General features: G+C 48.7%; 1 protein-coding gene across 1 annotated transcript in view; it reads right to left on the bottom strand.

Moving 5' to 3' along the window:
• Window positions 1-21,834, bottom strand: part of FRMD4A (FERM domain containing 4A) — a 607,134-nt gene that overhangs the window by 36,463 nt on the left and 548,837 nt on the right. Inside the window, 2 exon segments of the mRNA XM_059404285.1 lie at window positions 14,466-14,607; window positions 20,353-20,491. Of these exon segments, the coding sequence (XP_059260268.1) occupies window positions 14,466-14,607; window positions 20,353-20,491 (281 nt within the window).

The following is a 21,834-nucleotide window of genomic DNA, read 5'->3' as shown; positions in this document are numbered from 1 at the left end:
GTTCTTTTTTTTTTTTTTTTAAAGATTTTATTTATTTATTTGACAGAGAGAGATCACAAGTAGGTAGAGAGGCAGGCAGAGAGAGAGAGAGAGGGAAGCAGGCTCCCCGCTGAGCAGAGAGCCCGATATGGGACTTGATCCCAGGACCCTGAGATCATGACCCAGCCGAAGGCAGTGGCTTAACCCACTGAGCCATCCAGGCGCCCTGAAAAACTCATTGTTCTAATCTAAATACTCTAACAGCTAGGGGAACAGAGGCAGAAGACAGAACTAGTGATCTAGAGGACAAACTGACAGAGAAAAAGGATCAGGAAGAGGCCTGAAACAGTTTAGAAGCCATGAAAACAGAATTAGGGAAATAAATGATGCCGTGAAACGTTCCAGCATCAGAATTACTGGGATCCCTGAGGAGGCGGAGAAAGAGAGAAGACTGGAAGATATAGTTGAACAAATTCTGTATGAAAATTTTCCCAGTCTGGGGAATGGAACCAGGGTTTGTGTCCAAAAGGCAGAAAGAACACCCTCCAAGATCAACAAATCTAGAAAGACCTCGAGACACTTGATTGTGAGACTAAAGAATCATAATTTTAGACAATAGCTTCTGAGGGCAGCAAGGGGGAAGAGAATGCTTATGTACAGAGGAAGGTCCATCAGAATAACGTCAGACCTGTCCACAGAAACCTGGCAAGCCAGAAAGGACTGGCAAGACATATTCAGGGCACTAAATGAGAACATGCAGCCAAGAATACTTTATCCAGCAAGGCTGACATTCAAAATGGATGTCGAGATAAAGAGCTTCCAATACCAGCAAGGTTTAAAAGAGTATGTGACCATCACGCTGGCACTACAGGAAATATTAAGGGGGGGGTTCTATAAAAGATGAAAGAACCCAAGAGTGTCATAGAACAGAAATTTACAGACACAATATATAGAAACAAGGACTTCACAGGCAACATGATGTCAATAAAAACATATCTTTCAATAATTACTCTCGACATGAACAGCCTAAACGCTGCCATAAAACAGCAGGGTTTCAGATTGGATAAAATGACAGGACCCATCCACATGTTGTCTACAAAAGACCCATTTGGAACCTAAGGATACATCCAGACTGAAAGTGAAGAGATGGAGAACCATCTTTCATGCCAACGGGCCTCAAAAGAAAGCTGGGGTAGCGATTCTCTTATCAGATAAATTAGATTTTAAACTAAAGACTGTAGTCAGAGATCATGAAAAACTCATTGCTTTCCCTTTCACCCCTTCCTAACCTCTCAACAGGAAATGATGATCTATTAGGTCTAAGGGTTCACCGTGCTCAAAATGGCAGATATCACGAGAACATTCAACTTCGGGAGGCAAAGCACAACATTTTTGGATAATCTGTTCTCTGAGCTTTGGTATTGAATTACAGCGCTCATTAGTGCTACTTAAGTTATTATTATTTATAATAATTAGTCTAAATACCAAACCCACATAAGATAGGGTGGATGACTCAAGAGGCCCCTTCTGTACCTGAAACTATGAATACAGGCAGGCTCCAGCTCATACCTTTATTCTGGAAATTGCTTCACGAGGAATGCAGTGCTGGGTACCAAGTTAAATTTTTACAAAGTAACTGAGCTGGCCTGGCCATGCAGATTTTTTTTTAGTGGTAACTGGATGGTGAGCAGAGGTCAAGCAGACCTGGTTTTGATGCACTCTGTGCTGCTCACTAGTTGTGTAACCTTGGGTACATGACCTGCCCTCCTTAACCCATCATAAAGTCTAAAGGAGATAATGCACATATGACATTTAATACAGTGGCTTAAACAGGTCAGTCCTCAAAATCCAGGGTAGATTCAATGGGAGTGAAACACACACACAAGCAGAACTGGAAAGAAAACCCACTGATGCTACCTTGGTGCTCAAGAAGAGACCTCGCTGTGCAACTCTGCATACAAAGGCAGTATTTTCAAACTGTTTCTTTGGATGCCTGAGTTTGCGGTTAGGTTTTTGGAGCTGCTGTGCCTGAGGTTGGGAACAGGATCATGGAGATTCAGGGGTTCAGGGGCCCCCTACTCCATGCTCCTCAAGCTAGGACAGCTCTGCATTCACTGATTCACGAATTTGAAACACTGCATTTGAAAAGAGGTTCCCAGTGCCTTTGTTTCTTGAAAGGAAATCCAGGGCACTGGGGGAAGGGTTCTGAGCCTGGGCGGCTCTTCCATGCAACCAGGCAAACATGGTGACCATGAGAAGAGATGACTGAGTGCGATGCTACGGCAGCTTCCTACTGCCTCCGACAGGTGCCCTCGGGCATCCCTGGACCATCATGCCAGACACGTACAAGTGAGGCCAGCAGGAGGGCTTGGAGTTGGGAAGCACTGATTCACTGCTATTTTCAAGTGACCCAGAAGGACTCCAGGAAGAAACTCAATCAGAGAAAGGCCTCAGGTCAGCAGGAGTCTTACAAACTAAAGATGTGTGAACAAGAAATGCGGGTGGCAAGATCATTTCCCATCAGCACCTGGACTTGGTGAAAGGTACAGAAGTTCTTCACTGCTCTGGTTTACTCATTTCTGGTTATTTGAACACATGTATGCCTTGGCACACACAAGACCATGCTGAGGTTTTAAGTTTCACCTCTTGAAATCAAAAAAGATGTCACTCTGCTACCTCCAAGAGAAACGGTGATGGGCAGGGTAGGGACCTGGGTTTCCATCATATATCTGCTATTGATTGGTATAAGACCTCGGGTCACTCAACTCTTAGACCCATGATGTCCCCATCCGGAAAATGGCAATTAATCAACCTCCAAGATGCTCCCAAACTTGGAGACTGTATTGCTTAATAAGCAGCTTACTTAGGTAGCGCCCGCCTCCAGCATTCCTTGCTGCTAATGGTACAGTTGTTACATAACAGTGTCAACTTCTCTCTTCTTCACCATTCTGGCTTCCAGAAAAGACAAGCACCCTGCCAACTTTGGTCCTATCCCCAGTTACTGGGAGAGTTTGCCTCGAACTGGAGGGAATGTCTAATTATCGACCAGGGCTGAAAGGATTTACCCCTCATCTCAGCAACGGACCACATGGGTGTCAGTTTGGATGCTAAAAGAGGCTCATCTGAGCTGTTTTGGGGATTAATGAAGCAGGAAGATGGATGGAACTTCTCTACCGCAGTCAGAGGAGGAAGATTGCAAAATTTATAGGTCGGCCGAACAGTAGTTGAGTGCTACTTGGAAAGGACACTTTCCACATGTGACAGATTCGTGCAGGAGCCAAAGAGAAAACAGAGGCGCTGTGAGCACTTTTGAAAGATAGAACTGTTGCTCCAAGTTTTAAAGTGGTACCACATTTACGGAAGGAGGGAAGTGAATATTCTTTGGAAAACACACAGGCCCAGAGCCTCCCGAGGCAGGAGTGGTTTCGAGTGAGCAGGTCTGGGCTTGTGTCTCAGCTCTGCGACACGCTAGCAGCAGGGACTTGGCAACGGGGCACCACGTCTCTCAGCCTCTGAATCCTCCCCCTACAGTACAAGAATGAACACAGAACTTCTTCAGAAGCTGGGGGAGATAAGGCCAGAAGATGCCCGAAGAGAGTCAGAGCCTCATAAATGCTACGTGGGCATCTGTAGTTTTTGTATTCAATGGTGCACCTGGCCTTTATGGGGAGTTGGCACCCCAATTCCAGGGAACCCCATAACATTAAAAGACGTATTAGTGGGCAGGGAAGATGCGTGGCGAGCCAATAGAGGGTGCCCACCGTGGCCACCCTGTGCCCTCAGGACGCTTGGGAGGAAATGAAGAGGAAGTGGATTTTCCCAGACTCCTGGCAGGAGCTGCCTGTGTCACAGTTCATGTCATCCTCACAAAAACATTAGCCCCGTTTTCACAGAAGAGGTCCCTGGGACACGAGGAAGCAGAGCTGGAATTTCGGTTGGGTGGTTCTGTTTGGCACCCTGAATGGAAAGGGCATAGAAGCTGGAACTTTCTGTCTTGGTCATGGCTGGGTTGCCCCAGAAAAAAATGGTGCAGTGTGCAATCGTATCTGCCTTTCACACCCAGACTCTTTCCACATCTGTGTGGGATACGGTGCAGGTTGAAGGAGGGAGGAGGAGTGCAGGGGTTCTTCAGATGAGCCAGTGAAGACCGAGTGTCTGGGAGCACGGGGTGGAAGGGATGGGTGGCCAGATGTGGGCCTGCCCTCAGAGAGCCGGGGGCAGGGGCGTGTGCAAAGCTGCCTACCAGGAAGAGGTGGGAGACAAGCACCACCACCTGATGAGGGAGGGAACAGCATACAGGAGGGACCCCTCGCCTGGGGCCAGCTAGGTAGTTCACCTGGAGAGCTGAAGGTCCCCTCCAGTCTGAGCAGCTGAGACACTCCCCACCAACTCCCCCACCCCCGGCCCCCACGCTGTTTCACTGCCAGGAAGCCACATGTCAGCTCAGTACTCTAGAAATCTCCCCAGGTAGTGCTCAATAACCACCTGTTTGCATGACACCAGGTGGAGAACACCATCTTTAGGTTTTGGCGATTTTATTATCATGTTTCAATCCAAATCCAAAGGATTTTCTAGAAATAGGTCACTAATAATTTAACAATTAATTTAGGTGGGGGGAACATGAAAACAAACCTGACCTTCAAGAAGAGATTTCCTATCCATCCAGCCAGAGCCAGAGAGTTCTTGCCTATTGATCTCAACAGTCAGACAGAGTCGCTTTTGGTGTGTATCTGGACATCTTCGGAGAGAACTACTGACCCTGTGGGGCCAACTCTGCAGAGGTTACTGGTGGAGATGTGGTGAAAATCTGCTTGGCTACCTCTGGAGGAAAAGCCTCCACCACTTTCTTATTTCCCAGCTGGGGAACTCCAGACTTCAGCCCGTGGGCAGCCGGTGGCCGAGGGCAGGATGTTGGGGGAGGAGGGGGGACAGCAGCTCCCCTCCAGCCGGCAAACACATGGAAGGATATCCTCATTCAGCTGTGATGGAGAATTTGCTCCAAGCTTTGCAAAGACCCTCGGCCACTCAGCACCGGATATGAACACGCATCCTATGAAGAGAATGTTGTCAGGAACTGTGGCTCATCTGTTTGGACACAGATGGAAATCTGGTGACTAGCCCGCTGATCTCAGAAGACAGAAGGGGTGCTTTCCTCTTTGAAAAGAGGGGAAATTTGAAACAAATAGTACCCTAAAGAAGAAAGAAATCCGTTGTCCTGAAAGTCAGGGAAGGAAATGACAATCTATCTGTTTCAGCCTTCGGGGGTGGGGGCGGGGGGCGGGGAGGAGGAGGAGGATGTTCCCAGCAGATCCATAAAAGCTGTAAGGAAAAGTTTCAGCAGACACCTCAGGAATAAATACGAGGGAAAGGTTTGAACTCTCCCTCATGATGAAGAGATACTCATTTCCCTTACAAATCCTCAATGATGAGTTCCTTCCATAAAAGATGTCCTACGAGACCCTGGGAAATAAGGTCACACTGCAGATTTTAAGGAAAATGTTGTCCTCTCTGGAGATGGCCTCCGAGAACTAAATGTGATTTTTTTAACATGTAAAACATGTGCTTGGACAACTTGCCGTTTAGGCTCAGGAATTATAAAAATGAAGTGGTTCACTTCCAAGAGCAGTGATGTGAAGGCTCTGTGGAAAATCAGAAGCTCTGACGGCAACCGGGCGTCTGCGGCCGAGGTCCACCGGGTGGCTGCTTTGTTGCTCGGGGCCCATGTGCCAATGGGTGATGAGGACAAACTGAACTGGGGGAGGGTCAGGTCTGAACAGTTAATTATAAAAATTAGCAGCAGCATCTAGTAAAACCACGAAGTGCAATCTCTAGCTGAACCTACTGCTCACGAGTGAGTTGAACGATTTCCCTTTCCTGTACTGTGGAAGGAGGGGGCTTATCTTTGCAGTTCCCAGACCCTGTTGGTTCCCTCGCAGCATCAGAAGGGCTGGCCTAAACAGGAACAGAGCGGTGCCTAGTAGAGGCCACAGTGAAACTTATTTTTCCAGTGTTTAGAATCTCATTACTGAGCGGCGTTCACTCAGGTCATCCACGGCTCCTCTGTTCTGGTTCTCTTTGCCAGGCAGAGCGATTCCTGGAGCACCAGCACCCAAGGGCAGAAATAGAGCCCTTTAAATGATTTAATTAGGCCTCTCCTCCCTCATCTGAGATCAGAAAGGGACAACTGTTCTTCCTTTTTGTCAGTCTCGACTCTGGCCCGTCCTACTCCAGCAAGCCCAGGAAAAAGCCATCCCACAGAAGGAGATTTCTCAGCCGTCCTCGGTCATGCACTCCAGCAGGAGCATGGCCTGGCAGAGCCTCAGGCATCTGGCAGGGCCTGCGGGGCTGTGCCCGCCTGCAGAGCGCTGAGGTTCTGAGCAAAATCAAAGCCCCTGGAATCCTGCTCATGCCCAGACCCAAAAGCAGAGGCGGCAGGGAGCTGGTAACAGAGACCTTTAAGGGGCTGGTGAGAGACACACTGGAGAGGAGAGACTGAGGGCAGGCAAGACAGGAAGAGGCCAGAAAACCCCGAACAAACCAAAAGACAATGAGATTCCTACCAGCCCCAGGCAGCGTGCTCTGAGAGAACAGCCGTGACCTGAGGCTGGCTGATGCGAGGTCAGATGTTGGCATGCTCATTGTTGTATCAGTTATTAATAAACTTCCTAACAATGGAAGGAAGTACCAGCCCCAGAGAAGGGGAATGTGTGAAAGGGTGAGTAATGGCTGTAGACAGACCCCAGGTGGCTCGAGGGCCCCAGCTCGGCATGCGGTGCCCCCAGGACGGAAAGCATCAGCCTGGGGCACGAACACACACCGCAGGGTTTGGCAGGGGTGGGGGGGGGGGGGGGGGGTTTTAGATCCAAGATCCCTCCCCCACCACATTCTCTGCAATCCTGCCGATCACAATGATGACTCAATCGCCATCTCATTAATCACACAGCCTCACTCCTATTTATAGACACAACACAGCCCTTTGTTTTGGAGCAAATGGGTGGCTGAGGCCAGCAGCAGTCCAATGGTTTCATCTCTTGAAGAGAGGACACACAGTACCTTTTTTTTTTTGTGGTTTGGGAGGCTCCCGCGACAAGCCACAGGGGCCTCAAAACACTTCCAAGTCATTTTCCACCACTTTCTTTAAATAGTTCGAGAGCAAAACCCTGTTTGGCTCAGCCCCCCGCATGCCTGCGGGCCTCAGCTCTGTTCCCCAATGGTGTAGCCTCCAAACAAGGCCCACTCCTCCGCCACCTCCCACTGTCACTCGGTGCGGGAGGCCAGGCACGCACAGCTACCGGCACAAGCACAGGGGCTCTTGGGGTTTCTGTTTTGTGGCTACATTTTTTTTTCTTCTCCCATCTTTTTTTTTGAGATTTCAAGAAATGGGGGAAGGGAAGAGAGGTGTAAACCCTTTGAAGTCCCATAGAAAAAGATTTCGGATTTTTTTTTTTTTTTAAACTCGGAGAACACGGGCACTGGCTGGTTTGACTCCACAGCTGTCCTCTTGGCCTCCGTCTGAACCTCCGCAGATTTGCCACCTGAGTGCAGAGGAGCCAGGGCCACAAAGGGGGAGGAACGGTGCTGGCAGTCCCAGGCCACAGTGGAGAGAGGGCCCCCACTTCCCGGCCCTGCAGCAGTCAGACAGTCAGTCAGTCCGCAGGCTCGGGGGCACCCACTAGGCAGTGTCAAGCTTGCAGAGAGCAGGGCATGCGGCTCAGTCGGCCTGCCTTGGCGCCAGCGCTGCCTCAATGTCCCTTCTTCTAGGGATTCTGGGAAGACCGCACCACCTCTCAGCTGATGTGTCCTGGGGACAAGGTCCTCACATCCTTTCAAGCCTGGCTGCCAGGCCCCTCCACAGACGGATTCGGGATGAGGGTTCCATAACCTTCTCGTGGTCTGAATCACATTCAGTGTTGGATCAGGCAGATTCCTTTTGGTCCAACACAGGCCTTGCGTCTTAGGCTCAGATAGCTCACTGCCTCTAAGGGTGTCTACTAGGACAGGGGCCTACAGACCTAACACGGCAGGGCCCTATGCATCCCCGTTGAAGAATTTAGGGGGCCAGGCCCTAAGCCCCCATAAATCATTTCAACTATGTGGGACCCTTTCTTTTTGAAAACTAGCCACTGGCTCAGGGCATTAGTGAGTGTGGACTCCCAACTTCGTCCATACATAGCAATGACCCTGCTCTGTTTCTCTAGCAACTCATACCTCAGATGCCAAGTACGGGATACCTGTCATTTTAAAGGTATTTACATGTCTTTAGTTAAATATGAAGATCACCCTCCAAGTTACTAAGAGCCTAGAAACATTTTATCTCTGTTAACATCAATAAACAGTGTGAAGCACTCTGAAGAGAGGGACTCTCACTTTTTAAAATGTTGTGCATAGTACTCAGCAAAGCTTGGGGAGCTAGGAAAGGTGTTCACCCCACAGTGATACTGCATTGTTGTTACAAGGCTCAGCCACACCACAATCCGGGTATAGACCGGGGTGAAAAAGTGGACTGAAGACAGCAAGGATGCATGCTATTTACAACAGGAGCCTGACCTGACAAGATTAACCTTTCAAGGTCTGATGCCTGGGTACACAGCGATATGGGACAATCTGAGGGAGAATGTCGGTGGTAAGCAGGTGAGTCCGAGGCAAGGCCCAAGACGCCATACGCTCCAGGAACACCGAACATTCTTAGAATGCAGCATGTGAAGGGTTGTTACTACGCATCTTCTGGTTCTGCTTTCAAGAACTCTATCTACACCACGGACAATGGTTTTGTCAGGGATTTTTTTTGGATTTGACACCAAAATCAAAGGCACCCAAAGTAAAAGATGAACAAGCGGAACTACATTAAACTCATAGCTTCTGCGCAGTAAAGGAAGCTGTCCACAAAACAAAAAGGTGACCTACTGAATGGGGGAAGGGATTTGCAAACCGTGTAACTGATTAAGGACTTAGTCTCCAAAATAAATCAAGAACCCATACAACTCAATAGCAAAGAAACAATCCATTTAAAAAATGGGCAGAGCGTGCCTGGGTGGCTCAGTGGGTTAGGCCTCTGCCTTCAGCTCGAGTCATGATCCCAGGGTCCTGGGATCGAGCCCTGCATCGGGTTTTCTGCTCAGTGGGGAGCCTGCTTCCCACCGCCCCCGCCCCTATCTCTCTTCCTAATTGTGATCTCTGTCAAATAAATAAATAAAATCTTAAAAAAAAATGGGCAGATCTTATTAGACATTTTTCCAAAGACATGCAAATGGCTAACAGACGTGAAAAGCTGTTCAACATCACTCGTCATCAGGGAAACGCAAATAAAAACCCCAACAAGGTATCATCTCACACCTGTCAGAATGGCTAAAATCAAAAAGAGAAGAAATAACAGGAGTTGGCAAAGATGTGGAGAAAAAGGGACCCTCGTGCACGGGTGGTGGGAATGCAAACTGGTGCAGTCACTGTGGGAACAGTATGGAGGTTTCTCGAAAACAGTAAGAACAAAACTATTCTGTGATCTAGCATTCACTTCTGGGTGTTTATCCGGAAAGAATGAAAACACAAATTCAAAAAGATACATGTACCCCTCTATTCCCTGAAGCTTTACTTACAACAGAAAAGGTAGGGAGACACCCCACCAACGACTGGATGACAATGGAGTACTAGCCATAAAAAAATTTAAAAAATAAAAAAATAAAAAAAATCTTGCTGTTAGGGACAACACAGATGGACCTTGAGGGCACTGTTAAAGGAAGTAAGCCCAAAGGAGAGAAACAAATATTATACTGTATGATCTCACGTGTATGTGGAACTTAAAAAACTCAAACCCAAAAAACTGAAGCTCACAGATACCCAGAATACATTGGTGGCTGCCAGAGATGGGGTCGGGGAAATGGGTGAAGGGGTTCAAAAGGTACTATTTCCAGTTAGAAGTCAGTCATGGAATGTAATATTAAAACATTTTTAAAAATCATGTTTAGAGTATCTACTGAATGTGAGGCCCTGGGCTAGAAGTAGAAAAAAGGATTTTCTTTTTTCTTTTTTAAAGTAGGCTCCATGCCCAAAGCAGAGTCCAAGGCGGGCTCGAACTCATGACCCTGAGGTCAGGACCTGAGCTGAGTCCAGGAGTCAGATGCTCAACGGACTGAGCCATCCAGCCACCCCTGAAAAAGGGATTTTAAAATGAAAATTCATTTCTCAAAATATTTCTAAGGAATATTTATTAGATACCTTTTTTTTTTTCTTTCCTTCTCTCTCTTTCTTTCTTAGCATAAGGCAGTAGGTGACGGAGCAAGACTAACTGACCTTACAGGATACAGAATTAGATGCCTCATGTTTTCTAAATACAAAGTAGAACATGGGGTTTGGCAAATGTAATAAAAAGAGCATTTAAAATCAGGGTGCTCCTGGGAAAGCAGTGCCTCGGCCATCTGTGGGAGCACATCACTCAGGAATTCTCAAGGAACAGTTAGGCAAAAGGACACTGAAGGACAAAAAGAACCAAGGGGGACACCAGCCAGCTGGGGAGCTATTTAAGCCAGCTAAATGTCCTCACCATGGGGGGTGGGGAAACCCTCCCTTCCAGGTGAGGGCAGCAGACGGAGGGCCAGCAATCAGCAGCCCCAGGGGGAGTGATGACCAGATTTGCGGACACTCAAGATTCCCTTTGCTAACTGATGGCTTCTATTCCTGACTGTTGGGGATCTCTCCCTGCATGGTCTTTCTAACACAGGAGGAAAACCTCCCCACGGACTCTCAGCCTCCGCGTGGCCTCCGGCTCCAGCTGGCAGGACTGGGCAGAGTTTGAGTGGCTGCCCGGTCTGGTCGCCTCCTACTTTCTGGGCTTCTCATCTCCTGGTGCTTTCCTCAGAGAGGAAAGAGAGTGGGCGAGGAGAGAGCCCGGGGGGTCAGTGCCCATGGATGTTGCCCCAATGAAAGGGTCTTCAGCTGCTGCCAACAACCTCCCAACAGCTCAGCCTGGGGCCCCGGAAACAAAATTATCACCCATTTGAAAATCAGTTTAATATTCTGGTATAAAAGGGGCACCTGGGTGGCTCAACGGGTTAAAGCCTCTGCCTTAGGTTCAGGTCATGATCCCAGGGTCCTGGGATCGAGCCCCGCATCAAGCTCTCCATCAGCAGGGAGCCTGCTCCCCTTCCTCTCTCTCTGCCTGCCTCTCTGCCTGCTTGCGATCTCTGTCAAATAACATCTTAAACAAATATTTTGGTATAAGGATGCTTTATCTGATATTATTCTATTATTCTATCAGGCTGGGGGCAGTCACAGATGGACTGTTTCCTAATCCTTTAGATGCCTGGATCTCACTGGCTGATGACTGACTTATGTCCATTCTAGGTCAGGAGGCTTGGGGTTCCTAGGCGCAGCCGGGTCCGTGGCTCTGGTAGGTTACTGGCATGGTTCCCGCAGAGGCTGATAGGAATAGTCAGAGGAGACAGCCCAAGACATGGGTCTGGAAGCGGGGACCCCTGCATTCTGTGCTCCTGAGCAACCCTGTCACCTTAGGCTTTTATTGCTTCCTCAGCAGGAAGAGGGGCTAAAGGTGTGGGCCCCAGACCAGCTGCACTGGCATCTCTTAGGGACTTGTTACCAAGGCCAGTTCTCAGGCTCACCCAGACCCGCAGAGTCAGACACCCTAGGCTGGAGCTCAGCTCTCTGTGTTTGAACCGCCCTCCAAGTGATTCCGATGCACCTAGAGTTTGAGAAGCCCTGGGCTGTAAGAATCCATTGTCCTTTGGGATAGAACCAGACCAAATTCAGAAAGTACCCAGATTTCTAAAAGGATATGAAACAACAGCAGGAAGGAAAACCTCACTGAGCCCCAAGGATGATTTGGGCTCTTGTGTGGCTAGAGAGGGAGGACCGTGGGCAGATAAATCCAGACTCTAATCTCAGACTCTGGGTTTTGACGAGGGTTAGAAGTACAAACACAGTCTAGAGTACAAACACAGGGGTTGGTGCTGGCTCTGCCCTCCACCACTCAGCAAGGGGCTGAGAGTGGCTATAATTTACAGCAGGGGTCTGCGGCTTTGTAGGATACCCTCTTCAATACAAGACAGCAATGTTCTCTACAGTGTTTGCTGTAAACCCTCAAGGCCTCAGAAGTAACAATCATTTGGCTCACTGTGCTAATGAAAGGAGGGGTGTAAGGTGAACCCCACGGTGACCTGGCAGAGGGAGATCTTATAAGCTTATATTGGTGGCTTCGTTTGAGGAAAAGAATGCAATTATTACAATAGCCAAGGTATGGAGGCAAGGTAAGGTCCGCTGATGGATGAATGGATAAAGATGATGTGGTGTATACACACAATGGAGTATTACTCAGCCACAAGAAAGAATGAGAGCCTGCCATTTCTGACAACATGGGTGGACTCAGGGGGTCCTATGCTAAACGAAGTAAGTCAGAGAAATGAATACCATATGATTTCACTTACATGTGGAATCTAAAAAACAAACGAACAAACAAAAAAGCAGAAACTGATCCAAAAATACAGAGAGCTGGTGGTAGCCAGAGGGGAGGGGGCGGGGAGAGGGGCAAAACAGGTGAAGGGGAGTGGGGGGTCCAGGCTTTCAGTGGTGAAATAAGTACATCCCAGGACTGAAACGGACAGCACGTGGAATATAGTTGATGCCATGGTACTAGTGTCGCAGGGTGACAGATGGGAGCCACACCTGCGGGGAGCACAGCGGAACTCAGACCAGTCACTACACGGTATGCCTGAAACTAACATTGGGACACATTGTGTGTAATCTGCACTTCAAGGTGAGAAATCAAAGAATGCAAAATGCGTCACGGTCACAAAAACACACGGGCCCTCCCAAGGCCTCTGAACGGCGTGCCCGGTGTGGGCCCCTGAGCTGAAACTCCATGAGCCCCGACCCCCGCGCACAGCCCCCCCTTAACAGGCCTCCTGCTCCAGGCGGGGCATATCCTCCCCTTCGTCCTCTGGGCCCACATCTCTTCCTGGCTCTGACTGCACTCAGCCAGCCTAGAAGCCACCTAGACTGCTTCAGGCTCTCCTCCACGGGCTCTCCTCCACCTCTCCTCCCTGCTGCTGTGTGCAGTCAGTAGACGTGATTCTAGGAAAGACCCTGGGGACTGACGGGCTTTTATTCTTATGGAGACATAATTACTTTCCACTGCTCATGCTTGCTTGTTTTTCTTTGGTGATATTTTCACTTCCATCCTTTTATAACTGTGGAAGTGCCAGGGGAAAACAAAACAGCAAACTAGGAGAGAAACACAATACAGAAGGTGCAACAAAGAGGAAGTGCTGTGAGGGGTGGATGAATCTAGACCAAAGCCAAGGGAGGCAGGAGAGGAGGTCTGGGCAGGCAGGAGGCCTCTGTGAATAAAGGTGCTGTGGTTCTCATCCTGCATCTCATCACCAAGGGTGGAAGCGAGAGCAGTGGAGAAGGAAAGGCTTCGTGTGAAGGGCGGGGCCTCCGTGGACTGCCTGGGGCGGGGCCTCCCTAGGCACCACCCCCATGGGGCGGGGTCATCAAAGATGGAGGGCTGTTCCAACAGGTATAGAACAAAGGTGACACTAAGGACATAATATTCAGAGGCAGCTCCTAGAATGCTAGAACAGGAAGGAGTCTTAAGGAAAAAAAAAAGAAGAAAGAGCAAACACTCTGGAAGATGAGCTGAGGCAAGGGTACACTTTCCCCAAGAACAATCAGCCTTTGATGGTGTGGCCTGGCCACTGACCTGCATTAGTTACTTTCTAACATTTCCAAACAATGATGGCCTCCCTCCCTCTTCCTGCGGTCCTCGAAACCTCACCCTCCTTCCTCTCACTAAAGCGAAAGGCACTGCTATTCTGGACATCAGCCCCATCTGAATCCTCCCTCATCCACCCCTCACACACTCAAGACAGAATGACTTGCTGGGGGCTCTTAGAAACAAACTTGGGATCAGAGCCTCGGCCTCTCAGTTGCAAAGGCGCTTAACTGCTACACCACATTTGGTGACCCCAAGACTCTCCGTGCCGAAGGCCAAGAGTTTCTGTACCTTCTAGGGTCCTGAAGAGTTCCCCCGAGAACACGACGCAGTGTTGCTCCACACTAGGAGCCCCCCCTTAGCCCCTCCTCCATCTAAGTCTCCTTTAAGGACACACAAATGAACGGACCCCACCCCGTCCGAGGACTTGACATTCCTGACCCTCACCCATCAGGATTCAAAAGGCTCTGGGGGACGCCTGATTAGGGATACGGGGCCAATAGTCATTCCCACACAGCAGGGTTCTGCTGCTTCTTATTCCCCTGCACCCTTTGGCACTTTTGGCAGTTTTCTCAGATGCCTATTTGGCTAAGAAACTTGGTCTCACAACTGAAGCCAGCTCCTGGCGAGCCTGCCAAGCTGTGCCCTCAGTGGCTGCCGCTCCCCAGTCTTCCCCGGAGCCACTGTGGGGTGGAAGCCATGCGTCGGCAACAGTCTCTCCCACGTTCCCCACTGGGCGGCTCTCCAGCAAGAGCTGGCTTACCTGACGACAAGAGGCTCCCGCTGCTGCCACTGATGATCTTCCCTTTGCTCCCCATGTTGGCCAGCTTGGAGGTCTTCAGCGTGCCCGTCTCAGTGAGGTCAATAGCGATCTCGCTCAGGCTCCGTGCGGCATGGATTTTAGACTACAGTGGAAAAGAGAGCCGGTTACAAAGAGGTGTTCGCCTGGAAGACAGAAGTATAGTTTGCGGGCTTGTCCTCCTCAGATGTAGCAAATGGACTAATGGCCTGGCGTGCAGCATTTTTAGGTGTGTGTTCCCAGACCCCATTCCTCATTACTGAAACTCTCTGCAGGGCCTGTGGCTCTAGAGCAGACACACTAATGCCTTTTCCAAGCTATTCTACAGGCTCTACTGTGCCGTGCCGAGAACGGGGGCTTTGGCAGCAGATGGACCGCATCAGAGTCCTGGTTTGGGGAAAGGCCCTTGATCTCACTGAGCCTCATTATTCCCAACTATAAAATGGGAAAAAAACCACTACCTACCACTGAAGGTTCTGTTAGGGTCAAAGGAAGACAGGCATGGGAAGGGCTCTCCTATGCCGCCACCCGCCCCGGGACACAGCTCTCAATAAATAGCAATGATCATAGTTTATGTTTAAAGGAGGAGAAAAAAATAATTTTCAGCTTTATGAATGACAGAAGAGGTATGTGAAACAGATTTGTGAAGTTTCAGTAGATTCTGAGGGGATTTCAACTCCTTACAGTGTTAGCCACATGGCCATGAAGTGTTCAGAGGGTTGGCAAGTGATCCTGCTCTAGACGTACGAGGAACATGTCTACATGTGTAGAAGCTGCTGGAACAACTGCTCCCATGGACACTCAGTCCCACCAATAAGTGACCAACACTGTGTTCTGCTTCTATTTTGATACCTAACTGTGCTCTCCAAAGTCTTCAGATTCTACTTAAAGTTCCACTCTGTTTATCCTGCTTATTAACTGGCCTGCCTTGGCTAAGAATAACATCAGGCTAGATTAATTAGAAAAGTCCTCTGTTACCAGAATCATATTCCTAAAAGTGTTAGTTTTTCACAAAGCTACCTTTTTAGCTACTTGCCCTCGGTAGATGAAAATGGGTTTGCATCTCCTACATGTGTTTGATGTTTGTTTGGGTTTTTTTTTCCTCCCTTTAAAAAACCAATTTTTGCGATCGTGCTTAAGGCAAGAGGCTTTCCCCACAGCATGAACTTAATGAAAACCACTGTAAATGCTAGTACAACCCATATATTTGCTGAGCTGTCTTTCTGTGGCCATTGGCTATAGCCCGAATATCGATGGAACTAGGAGACATCCAAAACTGAGGTTTTCAGTCCCTTCATGTGTGTTCATCCAACCATCCCCCACCACAGCCCTGTGTGTGAGACCAAGTCTGTCCCCCACACAGGAGAAGCCAGCAAAGGGCAGATATGGGGGGCATGGCACAGGGGGTAGATTAAACCCATTCTTCCCTACTGACGTCCTCTGCCCAGGTGCCCTGCGTTGCCCAACAGAGGCTCTCTGAACCCCCATGGCTTTGCCCTTCCTCTGGTCTCCACACTGATATAGACACTGATGAAGGATCAGGTCTTCTGACAGCTGAGCACTTTCTTATTGTTGTAAGAGTGTCTGAGGGACTGAGGAAACATGCAATGTTTTTGTTTGTTTTGTTCTCTGGGTATGCATGTCATCCCATTGGTCCTTCCTTGACTGATGTCTCCTTTCTGACCTCGACTCTGAATGTCCCTGCACTCAGATCCAGGTCACTTCCCTCAGGTCAGGGCCTACTTGCTCAGGATATAAGCCTGGCCACCAGGGACCCCACAGTGCTCTGGCTGGGGGTGGCGGGGGGGCGGGGTACAGGAAGAAGCAGGAAGTGCCTTTCATTTCGTAAATAAAGCACAGGACCACGGGCCCAGCTGGTTGAGCTTCACCCTCTGAGCAAGCAGAGGGAGCACACCCATTCCTTTCTATAGCACTCCTCTTCACCAACGCCCACACTTGAATAAAAGGAGCTGTCCCTTGTAGCTACTTAATGACTCATGGAGACAGAGAACAACTCAGTGTGGTGGGGAGGCGTCCAGGCTTTGAAGTCAGAAAGATCTGGACTGGAATCTTGGCTCTGGCCAGTTCACCACTGTTTGGCCATGACCTTCAACCTGTCTGATACTCAGATCCCTGTGTGTAAAATGGGAGCTCTTAAAACTCACATGGCAGAGTTGTGATAAGGACTAAATTAGATAATACATGGAAAAGCCACTGGAATTGAAATAGGAAAAGATCCAAATCAGGGCCTGGAAGTAATTTGGTAAAATGAGGTGAGATTGATGGCTCAACCTGGGGGATCTCCCTAATCACATGGAAGACCTGCCCCTCCCCCCACAACCTTCACTCCCACCACAGATGGATCTGAGAGGCAAAAACCCAAATATGGAAAAGGGACCAAGAGATACCCTTCCCAAGAGAGACTAGATTCTTAGAAGCTTTAGGAAATTACTAGCTTCTCTCCAAATGGAAATAGGACAATGACCCAAAAGACCCAGTGCAAAGAGCAATGCTAAGAAGAGTGGGTACAGATGGGGAGAGTCAAGCCTTTGGGACAACCTAAAAGACCCTCCAACATTCTGAGTTCTGTGCTTTGAGGGGCTTGCCCTACTGAGTTTTAGTACTGTCACCTGATTGCACTGTCCCCTACCATGCTGTCACTCTGGTTCTCATCTAGATGGAATGAGGAAGATGGATAAGGAAAAAAAAAAAAAAGAAACTATTGAGAAGAAGGAAAGATGTCTGGACTGGAGGCCAACTTGAGAAGTCCCCACTCTGAGTTCAGAAGAGAGGCATCTAAGGTTTACTCTCCACAATTCAAGCTTTCAAATATTTTCCCCCCAAGTCAACAAGACAGTCCTCGGATCTGGGCTTCAGAGGTTGCTAGGATGCTTGGGGTCAGGAAACACAAGTGGCCAGTTGTAACTGGTGCCTGTACAGCCCTTCATTCTGCAAGAGCCACAGGAAACCAACCAATAGGGGCTCTTTCCTTTCTGTCTTTGGTGATGGAAGGTGTGGTATGTGTGTGTGTGTATGTGAGAATGAGAGAGAGAAAGAGAAATAGAGCGAGAAAGAAAGAGAGAGAGTGCGCTTTTCTTACAAGATTTGGACAAGGCTCCTGAAAGAGGAAAATGCCTGAGCACCAGGGAAGAACCTGAGACTGCTCGGCCCCCCACCCCCGCTGACTCAGACCACTAGACTGCACTTGTCTCTGGGGCTGATAAGCATCACTTGGGAGGCCCGGGCCCTGCCGAAGCACTTCAGAGAACGGAATGGCTGGCATGGCCCGGGGCAGTGGGGTGTGAAGCAACGGCCCGTAGGCCAGCCAGCACCGGTTGCTCAGAAATATTTTGCAGCTCATCCCAAGCCTGTCGGCCATCACTCAGCAGAGGTCATTCTGCCCACCAGAGATGGATCACATCACCTTTGTACAGAGAACGACATTCCAGAAGCGAAAGGTGTTGTAATGTACTTCCTAAGGGGAATTTTTTCCTCTCTGACTTCATTTGGGAAGCTTTGAAAGAACTTAACCTTTACGCAAGTGTTGGCCAGGGAACAGTATGGTTGATGAATGCTGATAGAGACAGCACATATCTCAAGCGATTTCACACACACTATGTCATCGGGCCAGTCAAAAATTTCTGCCTTTCCTTTCTTGTTCTCTAATTGGGGAAGCTAAGCAGGAGCAATGGAGACTTGCCTAGGCTCACAGAACTGGAAACAGAGTCCCTGGGCTTCCACATGGGACAGTTTGTTCCTCCCTTGCCACTGTGGATTGCGGAATGTGTTTCCACGAGAAACGCAAGGGCTCTGGAGTGTCTCTGAGCATTCAGAGCTTACTGGGGGAAAGTTCTCCTGCTTCTGGGTGTGTATTTCCTTCGGTTCCCCAGGGGTCACTGAGAAGGACAGCTGAAATTTCCCTATTGCTGTGGGTACATGTTTGGCCTTTTAAAAGACACTTCCTGTTAATAAATGATATTTGATAATTACTTTTTGAAGTTGATCAGAGGGCTACCCTCTAAGCCTGGTGGGTAAGGCTTCTTCAACTGCAGAGTAAAACCATCTTCAAAAATGGGGAAGAAAGAAGGCCCTGTTAATGGGCCTGTTGTGTTACCCAAGAGACCCTTAGTGCAAAGAACGAGTCTGGCAATGGAAGTGGAAGATCTCAAACCACTAATGCACTAAGGGTGAGATACACTTTGTCTTCTCCTTTCAAAATTGTGCTAACAGTGTGTGGGGGGTCTGCCCACAGGAGGAACTGGCAGTGGGGTTCAGGAGGGCTGCCAAGGTCTCTACCCCTTACCACCCATTCCCAAACAATGCAGAGGTTGGAGTCCATATTTTAAGGCTTGGACCTCCAACTCCAGTGACCCGAGGGCAAAATGCTGACACCCACCCACCGTCTCAAGCTAAAGCATGAGTCAAAACGCTTTGGCCCTGTTTCTTTTGATCTAATCAGGCTTCAAATCCCTGTGCCAATGTCCATCATCACCAGGAAAGCTGTGGAATGCTCCTATTATGCCTAACAACAAGCCCACCCCACCCCCCGTGCCCATTCACCCCAGAAAATGACGAAAAAAGGGGTCAGGAAGAAGACTTAGCAGAGGAGAAAAGCGTGTTATAAAGAAGAAAGTGACAGCTACACAGGAAGGGCTCGGGTTTGAAACTGAATTATGAGTTGAGAGATTGTTTCCTTTCCTCCTATTTTCGTACTATCTTTCTCCTTCCTCCCACTAGATGCCAAGGTCTCTTCTTCCCTCCCCTTCCCAAGCCAGGGAAAGAGCAACTCCATCTGGACAGAAAATAAGGCAGAAGAAGTCTTAAGTATCCAAGAGGGGACAGATCTGATGAATCTCAGGCCCAGTCAAGCCAGGGTCCGGCCACTTCCTCACCTCCCAAGAGCCCACATGATGGGACAAAACCTCCCAGGGGCCAATGCCAGCTTCCTCCATAGCTCTGCAACCCCTCCTCCCCAAGCCAGCAGGATCCTGGGAAAGGGGCAAGACCCATCCTGATGGGGCTCTTCAGCAGAGAACTCTTGAAGGAGAACAGCTCGTAGGGGGAAGGCAAGGCAGCACGGCAGGCAGGGGCTGGAGGAAGAGGGGCCGAGTGTTGATAGAAGCCCCGTGTGAACCAAGGAGACGTCATTCTCCCACCAGCCGGGAAATGCACCTGTGTGTCTGCACAGGGGCTGGGTCAGATCTCCCTTGGAGGATGGCTGTTTACCAAGGCCTGAGGCTCCAGGCCTACCTTAGGGAAGCAGGGCTGGGTGCTGCTGGTGCTGTTTTGTTTTGTTTTAAATGTTTCCAGTTCTGACTTAAAAAAAAAAAGAAAAAATGGAGGTGGCAGTTGGAAAAGCCTGAAGCACTTTCATAGCAATTATCCTAAACAGTTAGATGGTGTCTATTAATTGCAAATGGTTGCTTTTTTTTTTCCCCATCTCAAAAAGAAAACAATATGCCACTGTTTAAAACCATAAAGGGCTTGACGCTTGTTCCTGGGAGAAGTTCCTGAGGTTCAGAAGCACCCTCTGAATTCCTCAAAAGGGCCCTACCTGGCTACAGGAAATGGTTCCAGAGGCTGCAACCGTGGCTGGGCCCGAGCCCCCTAATCAAGGCGCGTGGAACGTGCCCCCCGGGAAGAGCCGTCTCCTTCCTCCCTCCCATAACTTAAAGGCAAGTCCACACCTGCACACGTCTCAGGGCGAGGGACACAAGGCCACCCCCACCCACCTAATTCCCAATCCCTCAACTAGGAAACTCGGGGCTTAAGGTGCCCTCAGGCAGGCCAGCGGCGTGATGAAATGGCCAGTCATTATGGAGTCCCTCCCAGTCTCCGGAGAAGGACTTACCTTACTCTGCTTTCTGTCCAGATAGAACTGGTGTTGGCTAATGGCCATAGCCCAGATGGACTTGATCAAAGCTGGACATGCATACCACGTATGCACCGCAATGCCACTGTGTCCAAATGTCCTCCTCGTCACTGAAGCCCTGGGACCACAAGAATCACAAGGTTCAACCGTGTCAATGATGCGGAACTCCAGGGACCGGTCGACAGCTTTTACTGAGAACCCAAGGGACCTAAAAGCCCTTGCATAAATGGACAGAGGAGCGTACACACATACAAATATACACACACACACACACACTTAGGGAAACTAACTGGCAAAGGCCATCTCTTTAATTTTTTAATAAAAATTGCATTTTAACCATTCATCAGTCAATGGACATTTGGGCTCTTTCCACAATTTGGCTCTTGTGGACACTGCTGCTATAAACACTGGGGTACATGGGTCCCTTCAAATCAGCATTTTTGTGTCCTTGGGATAAGTAGCTAGCAGTGCATTTGCTGGATCACAGGGTAGATCTATTTTTAGCTTTTTTAGGAACCTCCATACTATTCCAGAGTGGCTATACCAGTTCTCATTCCCGCCAACAGTATAAGAGGGTTCCCCTTTCTCCATATCCTCACCAATACCTAGGTTTCCAGAATTGTTAATTTTAGGTATTCTGACAGGTGTGATGTAATATCTCATTGTGGCTCCGATTTACATTTCACTGATGAGCGATGGTGAGCATCTCTTCATGTGTCTGTTGGCCATCTGGATGTCTGCTTCGGAAAAGTGTCCACTCATGTCTTCTGCCCATTTCTTAACTGGATTATTTGGTTGTATTTCTTTATATATTTCAGAAACTAACCCTTTATCTGATATGTTGTTTGCAAGTATATTCTCCCATTCCTTCAGTTGCCTTTCACTTTTGTTGATTATTTCCTTCACTGCGCTTTAGTTTTTTATTTTGATGAGGTTCCAATAGTTCCTTTTTGCTTTTCTCTTGGCTCCTTATATAATGGAGTATTACTTGGTGATTAAAAAAAAAAAAGAAATCTTGCCATTTGCAACAGTGCGGATGGAACTAGAGTGTATTATGCTAAGTGAGGTAAGTCAGAGAAAGAAATATATCATATGACTTCACTCACATGTGGAATTTAAGAAACAAAACAGATGAAGAGAGGGGAAGGGAGGGAAAAAATAAGATAAAACAGAGAGGGAAGCAAGCCACTAAGAGGCTCTGAGAGTAGAGAACAATCGGAGGCTGGAAGGGAGCTGGGTGAGGGGTGGGCTATAAGGGTGATGGGCATTAAGGAGGGCTCTTGGGATAAACCCCAGGTGTTGCGTGTGGGTCATAAAATCACTGGATTCTGTTCCTGAAACCAGTGCTGCACTCAATGCGAGCTCGAATTTAAACTGAAAAAATTCTATTTCGGGTGTACGAGAGGATTTGATACACATACACATAGTGAAATGATTAGTACTCTCAAGCTAATGAACATA

This window comes from Mustela nigripes, chromosome 6 (genome assembly GCF_022355385.1).
Source record: "Mustela nigripes isolate SB6536 chromosome 6, MUSNIG.SB6536, whole genome shotgun sequence".
NCBI lineage: Eukaryota > Metazoa > Chordata > Mammalia > Carnivora > Mustelidae > Mustela > Mustela nigripes.
The sequence above is the reverse complement of the archived record's forward strand: the minus strand, read 5'-3'. Positions and strand labels throughout refer to the sequence as shown.